The 24,128-nt window shown below is 49.7% G+C and overlaps 1 protein-coding gene across 2 annotated transcripts in view; it reads right to left on the bottom strand.

Annotated features, from left to right (window-relative positions):
* Positions 1–20,359: 20,359 nt before the first annotated feature.
* The window catches only part of CNTFR (ciliary neurotrophic factor receptor), a 39,430-nt gene continuing 35,661 nt past the window's right edge, over positions 20,360–24,128 (bottom strand). For both annotated transcript variants that reach the window (XM_055578869.1, XM_055578868.1), the window contains exons 8-10: positions 21,951–22,131; positions 21,428–21,596; positions 20,360–21,333 (exon numbers count right to left, since the gene is read on the bottom strand). In XM_055578869.1, the coding sequence (XP_055434844.1) occupies position 21,333; positions 21,428–21,596; positions 21,951–22,131 (351 nt within the window). In that variant the 3' untranslated portion in view covers positions 20,360–21,332. The remainder of the gene's footprint in view (positions 21,334–21,427; positions 21,597–21,950; positions 22,132–24,128) is intronic.

Genomic DNA, 24,128 nt, shown 5'->3' on the forward strand with positions numbered 1-24,128 from the left:
ATGAAAATCAGATTGCTTAACATGGCCCTACCGTCATAACTGCATGGACTTTGGGATGAGTAGAATAGAAGAAGAGAGATTCTGAAAAAGCAGAATGGCATTTGTTCACTATAGTTCATTGTTTGCACAACACAAACACATTGTTTCCGTATATGTATGATTCCAAAAATGCCCTCACCTATATAATCCAACTATCCCTTTGTATATATGCCAATAAATTAACTTCCTTTTCAATGGAGGACAGCCCAATGACATATCCAGCTGCTGCTTCTGGAGGGTAAATCACAGGACCAATATTCTTCATATCCTTTAAACCACTCCTCCCCACCTGCCCACAAAAAAGCCTCCTGATATTTAGAGATGGAAGATATAGAGAGTAAAATGGAGTAGAAAGAAAGCATTGTATAGTGGCCACTAATTATATAGCGGCCATTATATAGTGGCTGTAATAGAATGTATTTTGGCCATGAGTAACAATGAAAATGATAGGACTAGAAAATATCTTGGCAGCTATTGGTTGACTCACTTCTTTGACTACAGAGTTCTTCCATCAGCCAATCTGGTTGCCCCAGCTTTTGCCCACAAAAATGAGATTCCTTACCCAGTGCTCTGAGAGCACCATTGTGGGAGGGTTTCTCTGTGGGACACTGAACTGATTAGCACTCCACTTTCTGGTGGTGTCTTAGGGATTTTTCTGGAATTGAGCAATCACACATCTCTGCATTTATAAGGATTGGGTATGGTTTTATTTTTCCTCCCAGATGATACTATTCTTTTACAACTATTCTTTGAAAATCAGCCATCTGTCAATTACATCTGGGGTGGGGATAGGGAGAATTCCGTTGGCTAATATCATATTTCATTGATCTTGAGGCCCATTTTTCTTCTAATTTAAACAACTCTAAAGTCAGAATATATCTTACCATTAATGGCATGTAACAGCCTCTATTTTTTATTTCAAACCTCTATTTTTTTAGTGATTCATATTATTCATTTAGTAATTCAAATAACTTGCCTCTTATAATTGATAGAACATGAGATTTACTAAATATAGCAATTTTATCAGTCAGAGTTCTTGATCACAAATAATGGAATCCACTCTGAATAGTTGAAGCATAAAAGGGATTTGTTCAAAGATATCGTGTAGCTCAGCGTTGTCAGGAGGGTTAGGGGAACGGGCCTGAGGCTGTTTCTAGGAGCAACACCCAAACCACACCGTGCAACCTGATGAGGAAGTGGCAGTCATCACCGCTCCAAACGCTAAGCCCTATGGCACTTTGGTGGTAAGAACTCAGTATTGTTTTTTTATTTTTAATTAGAGGATAACTACAATATTGTGATGGTTTCTGCCATACTCAATGTGCATCAAGAACTCAGTATTGTAACCACGAGGAAGCCACTGCTGTTGCCACTACCACTCCCAAAAGCTAGACACTTGTGCTATAGGAAATCAAAGTCCTATGTCCAACCTGCCTCCTTTCTATATCGGTCAGAATTTGTTCAATAATACAGACTTCGTTAGATAACAACCTCCAGATCTTACTGGCTTAAAATAGCAAAGATGTATTTCTTGTTCAGCTACGGTTCCAGTATGGGTGAAAGGGAGAGGAAGAGTCTTCTCACTGTGGTCACTGAGGGGTCTAAGCTATTGGAAGCTCCACCAGCTTACGATGACAGCTTCTTCTTTTTAAAATAATTTTTTTTAAGTATTTATTTGGTTGCACTGGATCTTAGTTGAGGCACACAGGGTCTTTCAGTAGTGGCATGTGACCTCTTCGTTGCAGCATGTGGAATCAAGTTCTCTGACCAGGGACTGAACCTGGGCCCTCTGGATTGGGAGTACAGAGTCTTAGCCACTGGACCACCAGGGAAGTCCTGATGCTACCTTCTTGATATGAACCTTCAGAGTTGGCTGTGGCAGAAGAGAGTGAGGTTGGAAAGCGTATACTGGCTTCTGCTCACACTGCATTGATCAGAACAAATCTCATGACCACAAGCACTGTCCTCCTGGTGCTTAGGAGAGGAGAACCAGAAATACTGCTGAACTTTAGTGATATTTACCTCGCTCAGATTGCTCACTTCCAATCAAAGATTCACGTGGGGGAAGTAGCATGCCTGTAGACAAAATGTAAGGGGTGCCTGGAATTTTAGTTCTGACTTCTGTATTGAGGAGGCTAGGTTTTTAAATGAGAATTTTGCCCAGATAGAAACACTATTTAAAAGTTGAAAACATCCATGAATACCACAAGACTTCCACTTCCATAATCAATGCTAGAATTTTGTAGAACCATGCTTTCTGAATCTTCAGGTTTGCCAAGAAGATGCAAGGTTTGTGCCAGCTCTTGGAGCAGTTTCTCCTTTTTAGCACTATGTCTGGGAGCACTTTCAGTCCCTCTGACTGTGGTTTCTGGCTTCCTGGGACATCACAGGCTGGAGTGACAAGGCTGGAAACCTTTCTTCAACCTGTCCTTGAATGATGCCCTTGCCTTTCCTGCATCCTATTCAAGTCACTTTATGGTGAGAGGCATCATCATGTTTGCCTGGCAGGGGGTGGTGGTGGTGGTGGTGTTTAGTCGCTAAATCGTGTCTGACTCTGCAACCCCATAAACTGTAGCCCTCCAGGCTCCTCTGTCCCTGGGGTTTCCCAGGCAAGAACACTAGAGTGGGTTGCCATTTCTTTCTCCAGGGGATCTTCCTGACCCAGGGATTGAACCCGGGTCTCCTGCATTGATAGGTGGATTTTTTTTTTTTAACTGCTAAATCACCAGGGGAGCCACACCTGGCAGGGTAGAGATATCCAAAATGGTGGTCTGAAAGCAATTAGAGGACTACAGAGCAAGTTTTAACTTATTTAACTCAGATATGGAAATGTTTCAGTCTTGACCTCAGACTGCTAGGAGCTAGATCATTTATGCACCTTGCTGAACTGCAGAAGCTAAGTCATCGGCTGTTCTCTGATATTGATTCCCTGGACCCGAGAGGCCCAGGTCCCAGCAATCAAGATGGAAGTACATTGCAAGAGCCTGAGGAACTGAACAAGCCCTGCTTGTTGTCCCGACCCTGCCTTCTCCCTCTCCTTTCTTCTTTCCAGACAAGCATCTTACACTTCCTCAGTCACCACAATAATAATAATAATAACAAACCCAGCTTCTGATAATGCTCAAGTTGATAGTTTAAATCCAGGTACCTAACAAAATGTTTGTTCATCTCTTTCAGTTCCAGTTCAGGTTTATGCTTCTCAGTTCAAACTCCAAAATTCCTAAGGACTTACTCTCATCAGCCTGGCTTTGGTCAGGTGCCGTTCCTTGCACCAATTATGGAGCCCTATACCAAGGTCACAGATGTGGAGCCCTGCACCAAGGTCATCCCTGAAACTGACTGAACCCCATAGCAACCATTGCCATGAGCCCCCCAATCTAAACCAGCCAGCCCCCTGACTCCATATTTGATAAAAATAGCCACCCTATTACCCACCCTATAACACCCTATTGTTATTGTTGTTCAGTCACTAAGTCATGTCCAAATCTGCAACCTCATAGACTGCGCACTCTGGGCTCCTCTGTCCTCCGCTATCTCCTGGAGTTTGCTCAAATTCATGTCTTTGAGTCCGTGATGCTATCTAACCATCTCAGCCTCTGCTGCCCTCTTCTCCTTTTGCTTTCCGTCTTTTTCCACATCAGGATCTTTTCCAATGAGCCGGCTCTTCACATCAGGTGGCCAAGTTATTGGAGCTTCAGCTTCAGTATCAGTCCTTTCAATGAATATTTAAGGTTGATTTCCTTTAGGATTGACTGGTTTGATCTCCTTGCAGTCCAAGGGCATCTCAAGAGTCTTCTCCAGCACCTCAATTTGAAAGCATCAGTTCTTCAGCGCTCAGCCTTCTTTATGGTCCAACTCTCACATCCATATATAACTACTGGAAAAACCATAACTTCAACTATATGGACCTTTGTCAGCGAAGTGATGTCTCTGCTTTTTAATACGTTGTCTAGATTTGTCATAGCACCCTAACCAATCACCTAATGCCACCCTTCCAGCAGGAATTTTCTTTGTCTTGAGGCTATAAAAATTGGCTACTAGCCCATGAAAGGTGTTGGCTCTCCCTGGTCTGTCAGGAGATGAACCCACTGTTCTAACAGCATCTTCTGCTCTAATAAACTCTATTCTCCATTCATTCTGCTTCATGTCTGGAAATTGTTTTCCAACCTACACTTGGACCACACCACCAATGACCTGTGGAGAGGGAAGGGAGGTGGGGTCATAGGATGTGACTCCCATGAAACCATATGAGTAAAAGGCTGTTCCACCAGAAGGGAAAAGAAACATGAAGGAGGATACCATACTGATGTTCATGGATACATGTTCAAAGTAAATAAGGAAGAAGCTCTCAAAGAGGTAGAACATAGTTTTATGTTCCACTATATTTACAGGAAGGAACATAGTTTTAAGGAAGCCAAGAAAGGACAGAGATTCAAGAAGGAGGGAAAGATCAGCAATCCATAATGCCAAAGAGAGGGCCAGGTAGTTCATAGGAAGGGACCATTGGACGTCAGAACAAGGAGGTTATTATCTTGGCAAAAAGCAGCTCGCTCTATATTTGCAGTGGGCAGTGGAGATGGGGTATTGTGGTTTCAGGAGTAAATTCAGTTCAGTTCAGTTGCTCAATCATGTCCAACTCTTTGTGACCCCATGGACTGCAGCACGCCAGGCATCCCTGTCCCTCGCCAACTCCCGGAGTTTACTCAAACTCATGTCCATTGAGTCGGTGATGCCATCCAACCATCTCATCCTCTATCATCCCCTTCTCTTCCTGCCTCAATTTTTCCCAGCATCAGGGTCTTTTCAAATGAGCCAGTTCTTCGCATCAGGTGGTCAAAGTATTGGAGTTTCAGCTTCAACACCAGTCCTTCCAATGAATATTCAGGACTGATTTCCTTTACGATGGACTGGTTGGATCTCCTTGCAGTCCAAGGGACTCTCAGGAGTCTTCTCCAACACCACAGTTCAAAAGCATCAATTCTTAGGCACTCAGCTTTCTTCACAGTCCAACTCTCACATCCATACGTGACTACTGGAAAAACCATAGCTTTGACTAGACAGACCTTTGTTGGGAAAGTAATGTCTCTGCTTTTTAATATGCTGCCTAGGTTGATCATAACTTTTCTTCCAAGGAGCAAGTGTCTTTTAATTTCATGGCTGCAGTCACCATCTGCAATGATTTTGGAGCCCCCTAAAATAAAGTCTGTCACTGTTTCCATTGTTTCCCCATCTATTTCCTATTAAGTGATGGGACCAGATGCCATGATCTTCGTTTTCTGAATGTTGAGCTTTAAGCCAACTTTTTCACTCTCCTCTTTCACTTTCATCACGAGGCTTTTTAGTTCCTCTTCACTTCCTGCCATAAGGGTGGTGTCATCTGCATATCTGAGGTTATTGATATTTCTCCCGGCAATCTTGATTCCAGCTTGGGCTTCATACAGCCCAGCGTTTCTCATGATGTACTCTGCATATAATTTAAATAAGCAGGGTGACAATATACAGCCTTGACATACTCCTTTCCCTATTTGGAACCAGTCTGTTGTTCCATGTCCAGTTCTAACTGTTGCTTCCTGACCTGCATACAGATTTCTTAAGAGGCAGGTCAGGTGGTCTGGTATTCCCATCTCTTTAAGAATTTTCAAGAGTTTGTTGTGATCCACACAGTCAAAGGCTTTGTCATAGTCAATAAAGCAGAAGTAGATATTTTTCTGGAACTCTCTTGCTTTTTCTTACTTCTGGAACTCTCTTGCTTTTTCTGGAACTCTCTTGCTTTTTCTTACCTCAGGAATAAGAAGTGCATGCAATATAGATTACTGACTGGAAAAATTGGGTGGAAGGAGAATAGATACAGAAGGATGTGGAATTAGAGGAATTTTTTTTCTGAAATGTTTTTGGATTCCCCTGGTGGTGCAGTGGTTAAGACTCCATACTCCCAATGCAAGAGATCTGGGTTCAATCACTGGTCATGCATACTGTGCTCAGTTGCTTCAATCGTGTCCAACTCTGTGCGACCCTATGGACTGCAGCCTACCAGGTTCCTCTGTCCATGGCTTTCTCCAGGCAAGAATACTGGAGGGGTTTGCCGTGCCCTCCTCCAGAGGATCTTCCCAATCCTGGGATCGAACCCAAGACTCTTATGTCTTTCTATCTGCATTGGCAGGTGGGTTCTTTATCACTAGCACCATCTGGGAAGCCTGAATCCCTGGTCAGGGAACTAGATCCCACATGCCGCAACTGAGACCAGCACAGCCAAATAAACAAATAATAAAAATAAATTTAAAAAAAGAACCCTGAATTCTAACTCAGGCAAGATGGTTCTTTAAATAAATAGAAATAAAATAAAAATATCTTATGTGTTTCTAACACAGGATTGTTTAAATACTGGTGAGAAGGAACCAGGAGAAAGGATATAATTGATAACTATTTTTCTTATTACTCTCTGTCTGCCCCGGGCTGCACAGATCCAGGCATGAAGGGAGAGGAACGGAAGCCAAGGCCCTGGCAGAAGGTGTGAACCACTTTGACTTTTCCTCGGCCACACCAGAAAGTAGGGTGGAGAGAGGAGGTGCCTGGCCTTGACACTGGGTGACCCAGGTTGGGGCCCAGAGCACCCTGGGATTGTAACATGGTCTGTGCCCAGACAGAGAGGCTTTGTGTAGACAACAGAGAGTCGCAGGCCTGGAGCCAGCACCTCAGGTGGAGGCAGGGTTGATACAAAGCAGTCACACTCTGGAATGGGCAAACGTGCCGTGTGCTCTGGTTCCCCATCTCAGAACCATGCCTGCTGCGACCCACTCCCCATTTGATCATCTTCCCTCCTCCCTGCCGAGCAGTCACCTGCTTGCTCAGCTCCACTCCCTACCTCCCATCACTCCTCAGCCACTGCCCCCACCTTCTGTGCTCAGCATCCCTCAAGCTGGCTCACCAAGGCCATTTTCATCTCCTTGTCACATCTAATGAATACACTTCTGCCTTTATCTTTGTTGACTTCTTGGCAGTGGTGAGGCTGTTGATCCCTTCTTAAGACACTACCATTCTTTGTCTTCCACGAAGCCACTGTCTCTGGGAACATTTATTTCTTCTCCTAAAACAACAGCTATTGTTTATGAAGCACCCAGAGCTGTACAGGTATCACAGATTTCCCTCACCTGCACACAGACCAGGTCAATGGAGCAGATGACGGAATGGGGGATCAAGGCAATTGGGGGGCTCTTCTAAAGCCCCATAGCAGCAGTGACAGCCTGGATTAAAACCCAAATTTGAGGGACTTCCCTGGTGGCCCAGTGGTTAAGAATCTGCCTGCCAATGCAGGGAACACGAGTTTAATCCCTGGCCTGGGATCCCACATGCCACAGGGAAACTAAGCCTGCACGTCACAGCTACTGAGCCTGTGCTCTTGAGCCCGGGAGCTGCAATTACTTACTGAAGCCCACGTGCCCTAGAGCCAGTGCTCTGCAACCAGAGAAGCCACTGCAATGAGACGCCTGAGCATCACAGCTAGAGTTGCCTCTGCTCGCTGCAACTAGAGAAAGCCTGCATGCAGTGACAAAGGCCCAGCACAGCCCAAAATAAGTAAGTTAATTAACTTTTCTAAAAAATGAATTTGCTGCCTTACCCTCAACTCTGCCATGCGGCATGGCTGTCTTGCTTCTCTGGCCCCTCTGCAGCCTCTGTGGTGGGTTATCATCTCTGCACCCACCCTCCTTTCCTCTTCTCCTCTCCAGTGAGCTCCTCCCCGGCATCATGAGTTCAGCACCCACTGTTGTGCCAACAGTGCTTTAACACCAACCCAGACCTTCACTCCCAAGTCCCAGACTAGTACTTGTGGCTGCTGCTGCTGTGGTTATTAGAAGCTAAGATTTATGGAGTGTTTACAACATAGCAGGCACTGTACTAACTTCTTTATATGCATCATCTCATTAAATCCTTACAACCCTAATGAGATAAGTGTTGTCTCCCCATTTTCCACTTAAGGAAACCGAGCCTTAGAGAGATTAATCACCTTGTCCCAGGTCAACAGGAGCCCGGGTTACCCGACCCCCAAGCACATTCTAGTAACTACCGACTGGATGCTTCCGTACTTATACTTGACGTGTCTGCATCTGAGCCTGGCTGCCTCTTACATGCTATGTAACCACAGGCAAGTGACTGAATGTCTGAGCCACAATTATTATCAACTTCCCCACAGCCTATCCTCCTCCTACGCTCACTAGTTCAATAAACAGCCCTCCAGTCTTCCAGTCAACTTGCTGGACCAGGGCTTGCTCAGGTCTCTTTCTTCTCCCTTCCTCCTCCACCCTACGCTCAAGACGTGGTGCTTCTGTGCTCTAAAAGCACAGTTCTCCAAACTGATTTTTACCAGTGGGGACAGGAAAGTGTGGAGGGGCAACACACAGGTAGGGGGGTAAGAGGTACTAACTACTGTGTATAAAATAAGCTACAAGGATGTACTGTGCAACACAGGGACTATAGCCAATATTTTATAAAAATTATAAATGCAGCATAACCTTTACAAATTGTGAGTCACTCTATTGTACACCTGGAACTTATATAATATTGTACAGCTACTGTACTTCAGTTTTTTAAAAAAAAAATTTTTTTAAGGCAAAAAAAAAGACACGGTTCTCATTGACCCGGCCCTAGTGCTCACACACCGTTCTCTCAAAGTACCTCATGCAGTCCTGCTTCTACTCTCGCCACCATGGGTTCTGAATTCACTTCCTCCTTGCCTCCTCTGCAGGGCCCCAGCGCAGTCTTTCCCAACACAACCTCCCCAGCTCCCAGGGCCCCCTGACTCTCAGCAGAAGCTCCTGAACCTCAGCCTGGCTTTCAGAGCCCAGCCTGCCCACGTCCACCTTCTCTGCTGCTCCAATTCTGCACCCAGTCCGCTCCTCCCCACAGGAGGGGCCTCATGTGCCCATCTCCCCCCCAGGGTAGCATTCTCTGCCTCTCCACAGTCTCTCCTACAACTGGTATGTGCTTGCTTTTCTGGTAACACTGAGTCCAGAGATTGAGTGTGCTCAGGCTGGCAAAATTGGTAATGTTTCTCTATTTTATAAACCAAATAATTATATAAATGAAATGTATTTTATATAAATTATATTGTTGTTGTTGAGTCCTAAGTTGTGTCTGACTCTTTGAGATCCCGTGCAGTGCAGTAAGCCAGACTCCTGTGTCCTTCACTATCACCCAGAGTTTTCTCAAACTCATGTCCATTGAGTTGGACTTGCTATCTAACCAACTTGTCATCTGTAGTCCCCTTCTCCTTTTGCCTTTAGTCTTTCCCAGCATCAGGGTCTTTTCCAGTCCTTCAGTGAATATTCAGGGTTGATTTCCTTTAGGATTGACTGGTTTAATATCCTTGCTGTCCAAGGGATTCTCAAGAGTCTTCTCCAGCACCACTATTCAAAAGCATCAATTCTTTAGCACTCAGCCTTCTTTATGGTCCAACGCTCACATCCATAAGTGACTATTGGAAAAACCATAGCTTTGGCTATATGGACCTTTGTTGGCAAAGTTATGTCTCTGCTTTTTAATATGCTGTCTAGGTTTGTCACAGCTTTCCTTCCAAGGAGCAAGTGTTTTTTAATTTCATGGTTGCAGTCATCGTCCACAGTGATTTTGGAGCTCAAGAAAAGAAAATCTGTTACTTCCTCTACTTTTTCTCCTTCTATTTCCCATGAAATGATGGGACTGGATGCCATGATCTTAGTTTTTTTAATGTTGACTCTTCTTTTACACCTTTATCGAGAAGCTAAATGGCAACCCACTCCAGTATTCTTGCCTGGAGAATCCCATGGACAAAGGAGCCTGGTGGGCTACAGTCCATGGGGTCACAAAGAGTAGGATACGACTGAACGACTAACACACACACACACACACACACACACAATGTTCTGCCATTAGGGTGGTATCATTTGCATATCTGAGTTTGTTGATATTTCTCTCAGCAATCTTGATTCCAGGTTATGATTCATCCAGCCTGGCATTTCACATGATGTACTTTGCATAGAAGTTAAGCAAGCAGGGTGACGGCATACAGCTTTGTTGAACTCCTTTTCCATTGTTCCAAGTCCAGTTCTAACTGTTGATTCTTGACTCACATACAGGTTTCTCAGAGTAAAGGTAGGGTAGTCTGGTATTCCCATCGCTTTAAGAATTTTCCACAGTTTGTTTTGATCTACACAGTCTTCCCTGGTGGCTCAGATGGTAAAGAATCTGCCTGCAATGCGGGAGACCCACGTTCGATCCCTGGATCGGGAAGATCCCTTGGAGAAAGGAATGGCAACCCACTTCCAATATTCTTGCCTGGAGAATTCCAGGGACAGAGGAGCCTGGCGGCCTTCAGTCTATGGAGTCAGACACGACTGAGTGACTAACAGTTTCACTCTCACAGAGTCAAAAGTTTCCATGTAGTCAATGAAGCACAAGTAACTGTTTTATATACAAATACATAATTTATATATATTTACATAAATATATAAGCCAGATATATAACAATATATTAATTATTTATTTTTTGGTTGTGCTGGGTCTTTGTTGCTGCACAGCAAGCGGGGGCTACTCTCTGGTGATGGTATGCAGGCTTCTCATTGCGGTGGCTTCTACTGTTGCAAAGCATGGGCCCTAGGGTGCATGGGCTTCAGTAGCTGCAGCGTGCAGGCTCAGGAGTTGGTTTGTGGGCTGTAGAGCACAGGCTCAATTGTTTCAGAACACAGGCTTAGTTGCTCCACAGCATGTGGGATCTTCCCAGATCAGGCTTGGAACCCATGTCTCCTGCATTGCCAGACAGATTCTTTACCACTGAGCCACCAGGGAAGCCCTATGTAACAATATTATATAAATTAAATATATAGTTGCACAGCGGTGTGAATATACTCAAAAGCACAGAACTATGCTTCCCTGGTGGCTCAAATGGTAAAGAATCTGTCTGTGATTCAGGAGACCTGGGCTTGATCCCTGGGTTGGGAAGATCCCCTGGAGAAGGGAATGGCTACCCACTCCAGTATTCTTGTCTGGCAAATCCCATGGACAGAGAAGCCTGGTGGGCTACAGACCATGGGGTCACAAAGAGTCAAACACGACTGAGTGACTAACACTTCTACACATTATGCACTAAAATGGTTCAAGTGGTAAAATCAAACCAAATTAAATATAACTCCTCTCCAAGGGCCCAAGCAGTAGGAAGGTCATGGGGGGCACCACCCCACTCCATCCTCTTCAACTGTGCAGAGACACTGGATATTTGATGCTGTGGTGTACACGGTCTCTACTGAGATTCCCAGGTTGGAGCTCAATGTCCAGGATCCTTCCTTCCCAAGCCTGCCCTGACCCCTCTCCTAGGTCATCATTAGGGAGTATTTGTGGGTCGCACTTACCCATGCAAAAGCAGACCCTGCTCTTCATTTGGAGGGACTCTCTGGATGACTTTGCCTCTCTTCTTAGCAAAATCACTTCAAGAAGCTTAGGCCTCCAGAAGGCCAGAAGGAAGATGTCTGTGGCTGGTTCAACCTTGAACCTGAGATTGTCATCCCAGGAGAAAAGGAGGAAAAAGGTCCAGCCGTATGCCTGAGACAGGAAAGGGAAGACAGCAACCCTATGGGCTAAGCTGGCACACCAATGTCTGCCTCAGGCAGCCAGATCGCTTGGGAGCAGAAATCAAAAGGTGTCTCTCCCTGCATGTACAGACATACACTAACACAGACACATAACCCACAATCAGAGACACACAGCACACAAGCAAAGGCACACGTGTGCAGAAACAACAAGCTTACCCACAGGTACGGGCATGCACATGAAAACACACATCCATACAGTACACATATGTCTAACGCTCACTACACATGTCCTGCATATCCAGGAAAATACATTTAAAGGGGTTCACGGGTCTCCATGACACACACACACGTGCACACCCAAAGGTAAACCTATCCATAGACTCAACAGGTATCAGCAAATGTGTTTTGGATCAATGACCAAGGAAAAGAACTCAGAGATAAAGACACAGATCGGTTTTCTAGAGATTGGAAGCATGCGAGTAATGAGGAGGAGAGGCTGCTGGGAGACAGCCAGGTGGAAATCGGGAAGGGAGAGGTCCTGACACCAAGGAATGAGAGTAATGATTATTTACATGGCACCAACTGCTCACCTTGCCCTCACCTACCCATCTGTTCATTTAGCAGTTACTGAGCTGGGTCTTCTGCTGGGCTTGGGAAGCAGGGAGCCTGGTCTCCAGCCCTGACCTCACATGCACAGCTTGGGAGGGAGAGACACCTATCCGTGAGCAGCTCTAACAGAGAGTGGTTAGTATTGTGATGGGGGATACACACTCCCCTCTGGGCGATGTCAGGGAAACTTGAACATTGAATAAGTAGGAGTTGGGAGGATGAAACAGATGGCTATGGAGGTCAACTTGGACCAAAGGAACAGCACATAGGAATGTCTGGTGTTAGTTTCCTGTTGCTGTTTTAATAAATTACCACAACCTTAATGGTTTCCAACAACAGATTATTCTCTTACAGTCTGAAGGTCAGAGGACTGAAATCAGTTTCACCGGGCTGAGGTCAAGGTGTGGACCTGGGAGGGGAGTCGATTTCCCCATCATTTCAGCTTCTAGCAGCTGCCTGTGTTCCCTAGCTTGCGGGCTCTTCCTACATCTTCCAACCTCTGCTTCCATCATCTCATCACCTTCTCCTCTGAAGACTCCTGCATCTTTTCTATTAGGATAGCTGAGATTGCATCCACACCACCAGTTAATCCAGGATAATCTTCCCATTTTAAGACCCTTAATTTAATCACAGCTGTAAAATCCTTTTACCAGGTACATGAACATTCAAAGTTTCTGGGAATTAGGGTGCAAACTAATTTGGGGGCCATTATTCATCCTACCACCAGGTGGGTGGTGGATTATCTCACAATCTTCATAACATCTTCTAATGTAAATCTTGTTATCCCCAGATTGAAGAGGAATTTTAGGCTCAAGATTAGGTGATTTACCTTAAACCAAAAGGGAGAGAGAAAGAGAAAGATAATAGTTCTTTAAAAACAGAAAAAAGATGCAAATTTATTTTTTAAATGATTTTTAAGTCATATAAAAGAATACAGAGAAAAATTCAATCAGTCATTCAAAGATCTCACCAGACAGAAATGGTCAGTATTATTTGTATGCATAAAGCGTTAAGGGAGATTGAGAGATGGAGAGAGAGGTAAAAATAGAGCCAGACACAAAAATGAATGAGACACACTATAGAAGTTTTTTTTTTTTTTTTTTAAAGAACCAAAGGGCAAAGTGCATTCTTGTATTTAAGAGGGGAAAGAAACTAAAGTGAAAATGAAGAAACAAACAAACTTCAACTAAATATTTCCTCACCTCAAAAAGCTATTCATTCTTAAAAGCACCCTCTCAAGTTAAGACAAACAATTTCAGCTAAGAGATTAGAGTAGGATTTTTACAATTATGTTTTGGGTTTATCTGCATATTAGTTGCTCTGAACTATGAAAGAAAATGTGATTTTCTGCCCTCCTTCCCGCCCCTTTCCTCCATTCAAGACTGTGTTGCCAATGTTTTTTTTTTTTTTTTTGCCAATGTTGTTTTTATTTTATTAGGATTTATAATATTTACATTCCATTCTGCAGCTAAAATTCCCAACAGTTAAATCTTAATCTAAAGGAATTAATCTTCACCACCAGTCCTCTTGGGGCTTCCCAGGTAGTTCAGTAGTGAAGAACCCAACTGCCAATGCAGGAGACACAGGAGACATGGATGCGATCCTTGGGTTGGGAAAATCCGCTGGAGGAAGACATAATGACCAGAGGAGCCTGGCAGGCTGCAACGAGGAGCATGGCGGGATGCAAAGAGGAGCATGGCAGGATGCAAAGAGGAGCATGGAGTCGCAAAGAGGCAGGCACGACTGAGTGCCTGAGCACGCTCCAGTCCTTTTACCATGAATTTGCCCTTTTCAGCTCCTTAGTTTGGTTCATGTCTCGGCTGGTTGGATTTTGTCCTTGCCTAGTTTTTCCAGAAGGACTCCTGAGTTCTGTATCCCTAAATTCATGATTGAGATCAACCCCTTGGTTCGTTATGTTTTGGGGGGTGACATTTTTTTACCCTCAGAATTTTGTAGATTTTGTTTCATTATCTTCGTTTGATGAATGTTACCTTGGAGAGATCTGAGTTCAGACTGAATTTCCCCTCCGCTGACATGACTTGCTTTTTCTGCCTAGATTCCTCAAGTATTCTTATTTTATCCTCTAAGTTTGGTTACTAAATCAGTGTGTCTTAATGTCAATGCTATTCCGTATCAATTCTTCTAGCATATGGTGTGCACTTTCAATCTGAATATTCAGTTCTTGTTTCATTTCAGGGGAAGCCTTCCTGTGTTTCATACCTTAATAACTCTTGCTGTTCCATTTTTGGAACCTCAGCTTTAGGGCTGCTAATTATGCTATGGTAGCTTGTCTTTGTCCTTCACTCTAATTGCTTGAATGTCTTTACCTTTCCAATCACATTTACTCTTGGTATTTCAAGTCTTTCCTACACATTACTTTGGTGTCCAGTCATATCCATTCTGTGCTATGCTGTTTCTGGTTTATTTGTTACATCTGTAACAGTACTGTTTTGGTCCTTTATTATTTTTCCTTAGTTCTGTGATCTCTCTTGCATCTCATTGTTGTTTTATCATCCTGTCTTTGAGTTCCTATTTTATTGATTTCATACTATTATTACAGCCTTCCATAACAGGAAGAACTTGCCAGAAATCTGCTTTTATTCCTTTGGTTGTGTTTTCTTCTAGATTGGGCTGTTTATCTTGTTTTTGCCTTCTGTCCTCCTATTCCTTTCTTTCCCTGCCTCCCTCCCTTCCTTCCCAGCTTTTTCGTGGCTATGATCCATGCGCCTAGAGGCCATGCTCTTTCCTTTCCTCTTATATCTGCCACGCTCACATTTAGCAGACCTCTCCTTGCTCTGGAGTCAAATGCCTGCCCATCTTGTCTGGACCATTTTATCTTCCCCTGGGAGCTATGGTTTAAAAGCTGGCTATTGCTTTCAAGTCCACCTACCCCATCTCTATGGCCTAAGGGTGGCTTGGGTGGGGCTGCCTGCTGACCTTGATGGGGCCTAAACACTGCCTCTTTGAGGCCGAGTTAAGAGATTCTGCTGCAGCTAAAGGGTGGGGCACTCCTCATCCTGTAGCTTTGGAGCCCCCAGCGTCAGACCAGTACCCTGGAAGATGCCAAGCCATAGCACCTCTTCCTGCCTCTCCTGAGGTCTCATGGATGAATACAGCAGGAAGATCCCCTGGAGGAGGGCGGAGAAACCCACTCCAGTATTTTTGCCTGGAGAATCCTATGGACAAAGAAGCCTGACGGGTCCATAGGGTTGCAGACTGACTGAAGTGACTTAGCACGCGTGCACATTTACAAAGCATTTTTTTCTCCCCACCCCTCCCCAGATTTTCCCTGAGGCTATCTGCTCACTCAACAGTCCACTTCTCTCAGATTACAGTGTATTAGTGAGAATTCTTGGTGTTCTGTTGACTTGCCTTTTCTCAGTGCTACTTTTGGCCATGGGGTTAGGAGACATACCACTCATACACTGCTTCAGAATCTTCTGTTCCTTTCCTTGGCTATCGCATTTGAAGGTTTATAAAAAGAACTTCCTTGTTTGGTTGGACTTGAGCTTGTAACAGCATTTTTGTTTTGGTTTGTTTTGGCTTTTGTTCAGTTTGTTAGTGGGGGGTAGGACCAAGTGGAGTGATTCTGTAATGGTGATGTCTCTTTGCTGTCCTAACTCGGAGATTCTCAGCCTTGCTTGGTCCATGCCTCTCCCCTCAGGGACCCCCCCACTCTGGACAAGATCCTACCAGCCTCATCCCGGTGACTCTCAGGTCCCAGTGGTGAGATTGGGGTCCACAGGACTAGGCCTCTGCACAGAGTGGGTACCCAGCCCACCATGAAGAGGGATGAGCAGCGAGTGTTTCACGGAGGCAGCATGAGAGGAGATATCCGGTAAGGAACAGCAGGAACCAAGACATGGAGATAGGAGCACTAGAAACAGTGATGGAGGAATGGGGTGCAGTGGGGTGGGCGTGAAGTGTTCAGCTGGAGCAGCAACAGCTGAAGGTAGCAGGAGGAGACACTGGAGGGGCGGGGCAGGCAGGGCCAAGGCTTGCAGACTGGCCTGGGGACTACCCCGTGCGTGACCAAAGCACTCAGTGTCTGCACTCTCAAGGATCCTCTGGTGTGCAGGCACGGGCACAGATGGGGAGGCCTGGGTCCATCTCTCCTCCCCATCTCCTCCCAGGGAAACTTCTCTGATGGCCCACCCACAGCCTCCCTGTCCAGGTGCCCCAAGAGACTCCTGCTCCGTCCCCCATAGCCACGCACAAGGCCTCAGCTGCAGCCGCACTGGGCACATGCTGCCATATCACAGACGTGCCCCTGCTCAAACAGCCACACCGAAACATGACTGCACAGCTGCACAGCATCACACGGACGTGTCCGCGATGTTGCAGGCACCCTTCACACACAGCCCCACACTGTCTGGCTCCCTCTGGAGCCTTTGGCTCTGATTCTCTTAAGAGCTTGCCCTGCCCCCTGGTGGCCACTCCCCAAGCCATTGCCCTTTGGAAGGACCCAAACCGTCCACTCCCTTCAGGGCCTTTGTTGTCGTTCAGTCGCTCAGTCGTGTCCGACTCTTTGCGACCCCATGGACTGCAGCACGTCAGGCTTCCCTGTCCATCAACATCTCCCAGAGCTTGCTCAAACTCATGTCCATTGAGTTGGTGATACCATCCAACCATCTCTTTCTCTGTCCTCCCCTTCTCCTGCTCAAAGAAGCTTCTAGCCTTGAGCAACCTCTCCCCTCAGACTTCAGGCACTGTTAGACCAGGCCCCCTTGGATCTGCTTGCTCATAGACAGGCCTCTCCCATCAGACCAGTGCTGTTGGCCAAGACCTTCTCAAATAGAGTGACCAACTATTCTATTTTCCTGGGAACGAGGGGGTATTCAGTGCTAAAACTGGGAAAGTCCCAGGCAAACTAGGGCTAGTTGGTCCTGTTCTCAGACCCTTGTGTCTTCAGAGTACACCCTCCTCAGACTGGTCCCTTTGGAGATCTCTGGATCGGCCTAGGCCCTCACATTGGCCCTTCCAAACAAGATCTCTTCAGCAGCAAGTGTCCTGGGCCAGCCTCCCTCAGACCAGTCCTGTCACACAGGCCCTCTCAGACCCACTCACCTCCAGATTAGCCTTCCCCATCAGAGTGACTGTCAGGTAAGTCCCTTCCAGCCTCCCTCCTCAGACCAGCTCCATCAGACTCCTCTCCTCAGACCTCCCTCCTCTCTGCCCTCCTCTGAGAAAAGGGGTGAGGATTGCACTCCAGTCCTTCCTGCCCCCCAGGCTTTAGCCCTACATCCCCAGGGAGGTGCTACCCCATGAAGGTTCTGTCTCTACCTGTCCATGTTCAGTAGCTCTGGGCATAGTGAACACATGGACCTCAAGACACAAAGATACGCAGGTGCCGGCCCCAGGGCTGGCTTTGGAGCCAGTATCCTATTCTTTACGTGTGAGGATAAGCTTTCTCAGAGCACCAGCCTAGGGAGTTAGTGAGCTCACTGGCTCTAGGGAGTTCTCAATGCCAGGGGTTGCATGGAGGTATTCCTGCCTGCAGTCTCCTGACCACCTCCCTCTCTTGGCTGGCTGCTGGGAGGCAGGCGTGGGATGCCTGCACTGATCACTGCCTACCCGGGAGGATGAAGGGCAGGCAGGCAGCCGAGAGGGGGCAGCAGAAGCCAGGACAGCCCCTGGCTCAGGCCAGGGAGGCATGGCAGCCAGGGGCTGGGGTCTGGACCAGGACAGGAACACGGAGAGAGAGGCAGACAGAGGGAAGGGATGCCAGAGTCTGGAAGAAGGAAGAGAGACACACAGCTGGGTCTGGAGATATATATACACAGAGACAGACACACAGGGAGAGACACGGAGACTCTGAGCAATGGGGACAGACCCACAGCGACAGAGGGAGGGAAGCAGGAAAAGATAAGACTGAGAGATAGAGACAAGGGACAGAGGCAAAGACAGGGATGGAGACAGAGAAAAAGATGGCTAGAAAGACAAAGCAGGCAGCAGACACAGGAGACATACAGAGAGGAACACAAGGATAGAGACCAGAACAAAGGTTCAGAGATAGGCATGGGACGGAGACATAGGCATGGAATAGGTTCAGAGAGATGATGGGCAGACAAGTTAGTGCTATAGGAATGGCACAGAGGAAGGTTCCCATGCCCCTAGAGAGAGCAAGAACTAGTGAGCTGAAAGGCTGGGCTGCTTGCTCCGTGGGGTGGGATCCAAATCTCCCCCAGCAGTGGACCCCCCAACCCCCACCAGCGGGATTTTAATTCTCCGGGTTCTGACTGAGCTCCAAAAACTGATGCCAAGGCTGTCCTCAGCTCCCCAGAACCATGACGAGATATAACGGATGTGGAAGAGCCAGCCTGAGGAGGCAGCCACAGACAGCAGCCAAGACCCTCCCCAGGCGAGCAGCCTCTGTGAGGTCGGGGATCAGGACCCCCAGAGGGATGACCACCGCTGGGCCCGGGTCCAGTCTGGTCAGAGGGGAGGACACTGTCCCTGAAGCCCCCTAAGGGCTTGAGATGGGGCTGGGGCTCTCCCTTGGGAATGGGGTCAGGGAGATGCCTTGATCCTCCTCTCCATCGGCCTCTGAGGTTCCTGCAAGCCCCCTCCCCTCCTTCTCCTCCCCAGGCCCCACATAATTGCTTTCCCATGTTGCTAATGGAGGCCAGATTGATGATGCCCAAGCCTTGGGTGGGCGGTGGGTGGGTCAGGGCTGACCAGGGCTCTCAAGGCAGGAAAGAGCATGCGCCTGAGACCCCCTACTATAGCCCTTCTACCGCAAGGACAGGGAAGAGGGAGGCTCAGACCAACTGTCATTGTCTTGAGAAGACAATGTCCTTCTCAAGAGTTGGTGACCCCCCTTCGCCCTCCACCCCCGCTGGGCCTGGAATGCAGGTTTCAGGCCCAAGCTTCACCTCACAGAGACCAGACAGACACAGTGGATCCAGGACAGACACTGGGGATCCAGGACACAGAGATGGGTCCACAGCAGCTTCTCCTGAGGTTCTTCCTGGGAGCCCCTTCCTGTGGATGAGGAGCAGCGTGCTCATACAGCTGGGGCTATCTGGCTTGAAAAACCACAGGCGTCTCTAGCCTGACATTGGCCTCTGCCTTCCACAGCATCTCCAGCCTGGAACGCCCCCTTGTCCTCCAGTACCCGGGCTGGAGGAGGGCCGGGCACCTTTGTTCTCAGGCCTTTACCTACCTGGAGTCCTGTCCAGGCCTGACTCATCAGTGTTCCTGGAACCATGAACCCATCCTCCCAGGACATCATCCCAGGTGGGCAGGGAGACCAGCAATGGAATGCCCATTTCCTGACCCTGGCTGGAGGAGGGCTTGAACCTGGGCTGCATGTGTGACCCGGGCGTCAGTGGCTCAGTGGTGGTATGGCTTGGTGCATGCTGGGGGGTGGAGGCGGGGGAAGTGTGCACAGGCCTGTGTGTTCATGGCTTTGACTCCACTTCTCTCCTTGCTCCAGCTGCCCAGAGCACGGCCAGGCCTGGCTCTCTGGCTGGGGCTCTGGCCTAACCCTGTGCCCCTACCCCCAGGCCAAAGGTACCTTCCAACTTGGCCCCAGCCTTGGGCCTTCTCAGCCAAGGAGCTGCAGGGGGGTGGCCCTGACAAGAGTGGGACTGGACCTGAGCAGGCCTGGGGCAGCCAGAGGCTCCTCCTCTGAGGAGCAATCAAAGGGAACCTGGAGTCCCAGTCGGGACTGGAAGGGTGTGGGTGTGAGCAGGGCGTGGGGCTGCACCAAAGACTGAGTACCCTATGAAGCCAAAGCCTGCTCCTTTCCCACTCACACAGAATCCTCGCTGTAACCTAACCCCGGGGTAAACCACGCAGTCCACACTCCCCGTCCTGAGTCAAGTCCCTGGTCACATGCCAGGTGGCCTCCTCCGGGCAACCTCCCTGCCTGCCCAGGCCCAGGCCCCTCTGTGCACTGAGCCCTGAGTTCAGGCTGAACCTTGGCCTGTGTCTCCTGGCTGGCAGGGATGACAAGCCCTCCATCCAGAGGATGGAGCCTGATCTCCTCCCCTTCATGCTCCTCTGCCCTGTGGGTAAAGCCAGGCCTGGGCACTTGTGGGTGCAGAAGCTCCGAAGACAGCCCTTAACAGGCCACGGTCCTGCCAGAATTTAGCAGCCTGCAGGGCTGACTAGAACCCACTCCAGTATTCTTGCCTGGGGAATCCCATGGACAGAGGAGCCTGGTGGGTTACAGTCCATGGGGTTCCAGAGAGTCGGACACGACTGAGCAACTAAACAAGCAAGCAAGCACGGGCTGTCAGGACATCCCCAGGTGAGAGCTGCCTCGCTGGCTGGGACCTTTCATTCCCCACAACTCTGCCCGTGACCTCCAGGGAATGCTCCCTCCCCACCAGAAGCAGAAAGCCCCGACCCCAGACACCTCCTGGGAGCTGAACTGCCCCTCCCCACCTCTTCCCTCCTCCAGGCCTGGAAGGGGAGGGGTCCTGGGGTGAGGGTTACCTTTCCAAAGCGGGTCTGTTCCAAGGACTCATGAAATGGTGACGTTTAATGAGAACCCCCCACCCCCACCCCTGTATATACATCTATAAAAAATTCAAATACAGCAAGTTACCATTGAGTCAGACTAGAAGGGACTGACAGGGCATTAAATACTGTGGGGTGGGAGCAGGAAAGGGGGAGGGTCATACAAAAACAGGGGCAGAGGTGGGGGACTGAAAAGTGTGGGCGCTGGGGGGAAGGGGATGGCTGGGCCCCCCCAGCGTCAGGAGCTTATAATCTGATGGTGGCAACAGAGACCCTGGGACAGACAGGAGGCGGGGACAGGAGGAGAGACTGGATGTGAGGGGCTCCCCTCAGGCCCCCCCAAGGGCTCCTGGGAGTCGCTGGCGTTGGAGGGTCCAGCCCCAGGGGGGCAGGACAGGGGCGAGTGGTGGGGTCTTTGGTGGGCGGGTTAGCTGCATGGCCCCCTCCCGTGAGGGAGGGAGGTGGGCCGGCATGGGGTGGCGGGGCCAGGGCAGGGACGGCAGGCCCGGGCCTGCCGGGGTCTCTACAAATTGTGTCTGAAGAGAATGCAGAAGGCTCTCCTGCCCGTGTGCAAAATAGAAACCGGGGTCTTCGGGCTCAGCTCCGGCCTCCTGCTCCTCTGCAGGTCCGCTGGCGTGTCCTCACAGGATGCCGGGCTCTGGGGGCGAACAGGGCAGGAGGCCATAAGAGAAGCAGCTGGCCCGGGGGTCCCCTCAGGCTCCTCTCTGCCTCCCAGCCTCACCCCCACTCACCAGATCAGGAGACGGCTGGCAGTGGCGGCAGCGGCAGCCAGGGCCAGAGTAACAGGGACACTGACGGAGGAGGGCGCCGAGGCTGCCCCGCCGCTGCCCAGCTCCCCGGGATCACAGATCTTCGTGGTGGGCGGGGGTGCCAGTGAGCTGGTGGTGCTGGTCGTGGTCTCTGGGGAACATGGGGGAAACTCAGGGAAGGGCTGGGCCAGGGCTGGGGATCCCCCCAGATCTGGGGGTCCACGAGACATGGCTCCTGCCTTCTGTGTTAGACCAGTGCTGCCTCCCCCCTGAGACAGCCTCAGCCTCGCCCATCAGGCAGGTCCTTGCTGCTTCCCCCAGGCGCAGAGATGACCTCTCCATCCAGTGGCCCCTGCTGAGAATGTCCAAACAGCAAGGACAAGGAACAGCAGGGGTTGGACAGACCGAGGGGAGTGTGGCAGCCACACAGGGTTCAGAGAGCCCTGGGGCACACGCTCCAAGTCCCAGGAGGACAGGAGGCAGCACGGGGTGAGGGGAGGCTCACCGGGGGCCTGGGCCTCAGTGGTCAGGTGTCGTGGCTCCTCCGTCCAGGGCGTGGCATGGGCAGCCACACTCCAGTCACTCCACGTCCCAATCTCATTGTCCTTGGCCGCCACCTGGATGATGTACTCCTTGCCAGCGTAGGCATCTGTGATGGTGTGTGCCGTGCCGTCTGACAGCTCCACCTGCAGCCAGACCACCATGGAGTAGGAGGGGGGAGGGGGTTGGTGGACCCTGGAGGTCAGGAGAGTGAGGCACCCCCAGGAGACAGTAGAACACTTCGGGGAGGGGAGAGAAGTGAACATACCCCTGGAGGGCACGAGGACTTCCCTGGGGGAGGGAGGGGCTACTGAGAACACCTCCAGGGGAGAGTAAAGACACCTCAGGGAGGAGACCCGCCGCCCCCAGGGAGCGAAGACAATCCTGAGGGAGATCTTTAAGGAGACAGAAAGCACCCCACACCCCGAGGGTAGAGTCAGCAGGACTGTGCTCACATTTCCACTCTGCTGTCACCCAGCTCTCACAAGCCCCTGACCTCGGTCCCAGCTGGAGGCAACACGAGGTTGGGGTGAGAGAGGGTTAGTGCGGGGCTGCCCTCTTCCTCCCCCATGAAGAAGCTGTTGCAGGAAAGCCACACGCACAGACTTGGAGCTGGGCTGCCCGAGCCCAGATTTCAGCTCCATCCATCCCCTCCTCGCTAGGTGACTTACTTAACTTCCACTTGCCTTGCAGTCCTCATCTGTAAAATGGCGTTAACGATCTCTCTCACAGGGTTGTAATAAGGACGCAGGCACAGGGTGAGGGCCAAACAGACTTCAGCCAGCTCTGTCATTATCACGGGTTCCAACTCGGAGCCCGGGTTCCCAGATGCCCAGCGAACCCACCAGCCTGGCCCCAGCTGGGTCTCTCCCTCAGGGAGGCCTCCAGCCTGAGGCGGAAAAGGGATGGGGGACAGTTCCGGGGGCAGCGGGACCGCAGGACAGCTGCTCCATTTCCTCCTGGAGGCATCGCCACCCCGCCCCGTCCTGGCCAGCCCCATCGTGCTGGTCTCCCCCACCCTCCAGGCTGGCCTGCCTGTCCGGCGCCCCTCCCAGGCCCAGGCTGGGCTCTGGTTCATCTCAGCGGCACCCGCCGCCTCATTAAGCCGCCTCGTAAACAGGGGCAGCCGGCAGGGGCGGAGGAGGGGCCGCTCTGGGCCATGTCTGGCTTCAGGGCTTTTTTGGTCCCCATTCCAGTCTTCTCCCAGAAAACCAGGGTCTGGGCTACCTGACCTGACAGCCTGTGAGTACAAGTGTGTGTGTGTGTGTGTGTGTGTGTGCAGCTGGGTCCAAGTGGGGTGGGGGGGAAGGCTGAGAGCCTGTGAGTACAAGTGTGTGTGTGTGTGTGTGTGTGTGTGTGTGTAGCTGGGTCCAAGTGGGATGGGAAGGCTTCCCAACCCCTCCAGGGTCCATGGGCCTCAGGTAGGAGGTGTGGGTAGAGCCAGAGTCAGTATGGAAGACATTTTGGACCCAGAACTGGGCTCAGTGAGTCCTACTCTAGCCCTAGAAGATGGGTGGGCCTCAGAGACCCTCCCTTCCTGGAGCTGGAGCCCAGTTCCAACTCTGGTCCCCTCTGGCTCTGCAAAGACTCCCTCTGCTAAGTAGATCCAGCTCATTCAGCTCCTTTTCCCCCTTGCCAGGATTCCACCCTCAGGCCCCCTCCTTTGATTCTGTCCCCCAGATCTTTCCCCAAAGGAAGAGAACCATGGGAAGCAGTTCAAATGACCACCTCATTGGCAGGCCTAGGGTGTGCAACCCACCACACCTCTAGTGATGTGGCCTAGGAGCCCATGGCTCTCCAGGAAGCCACGTCGCCTGGGCCCTTCTAGTCAGGTTGTCACTGATCCCTTAATCCACCCCCTTCAGAGAATGGCTCCACAAGTGGCAGGAATTCCCGAGTTGCTGGCATCTGCCTTGACTAGGAGGCCTCCCTCCAGTCTGTGGCTGCATGCCCTTCTCCCTTCCTGCTGAGTGATGCCCAGGGCAAAAAGATGCAGGGAACCCACGCTCGCCTCCCCGGTCCATTTTGAGAGCCCCTGCCAGACCTGAGCGAGTTCACTTTCACTTTTCACTTTCATGCATTGGAGAAGGAAATGGCAACCCACTCCAGTGTTCTTGCCTGGAGAATCCCAGGGATGGAGGAG

Source organism: Bubalus kerabau, chromosome 4, assembly GCF_029407905.1.
Source record: "Bubalus kerabau isolate K-KA32 ecotype Philippines breed swamp buffalo chromosome 4, PCC_UOA_SB_1v2, whole genome shotgun sequence".
Classification (NCBI taxonomy): domain Eukaryota; kingdom Metazoa; phylum Chordata; class Mammalia; order Artiodactyla; family Bovidae; genus Bubalus; species Bubalus kerabau.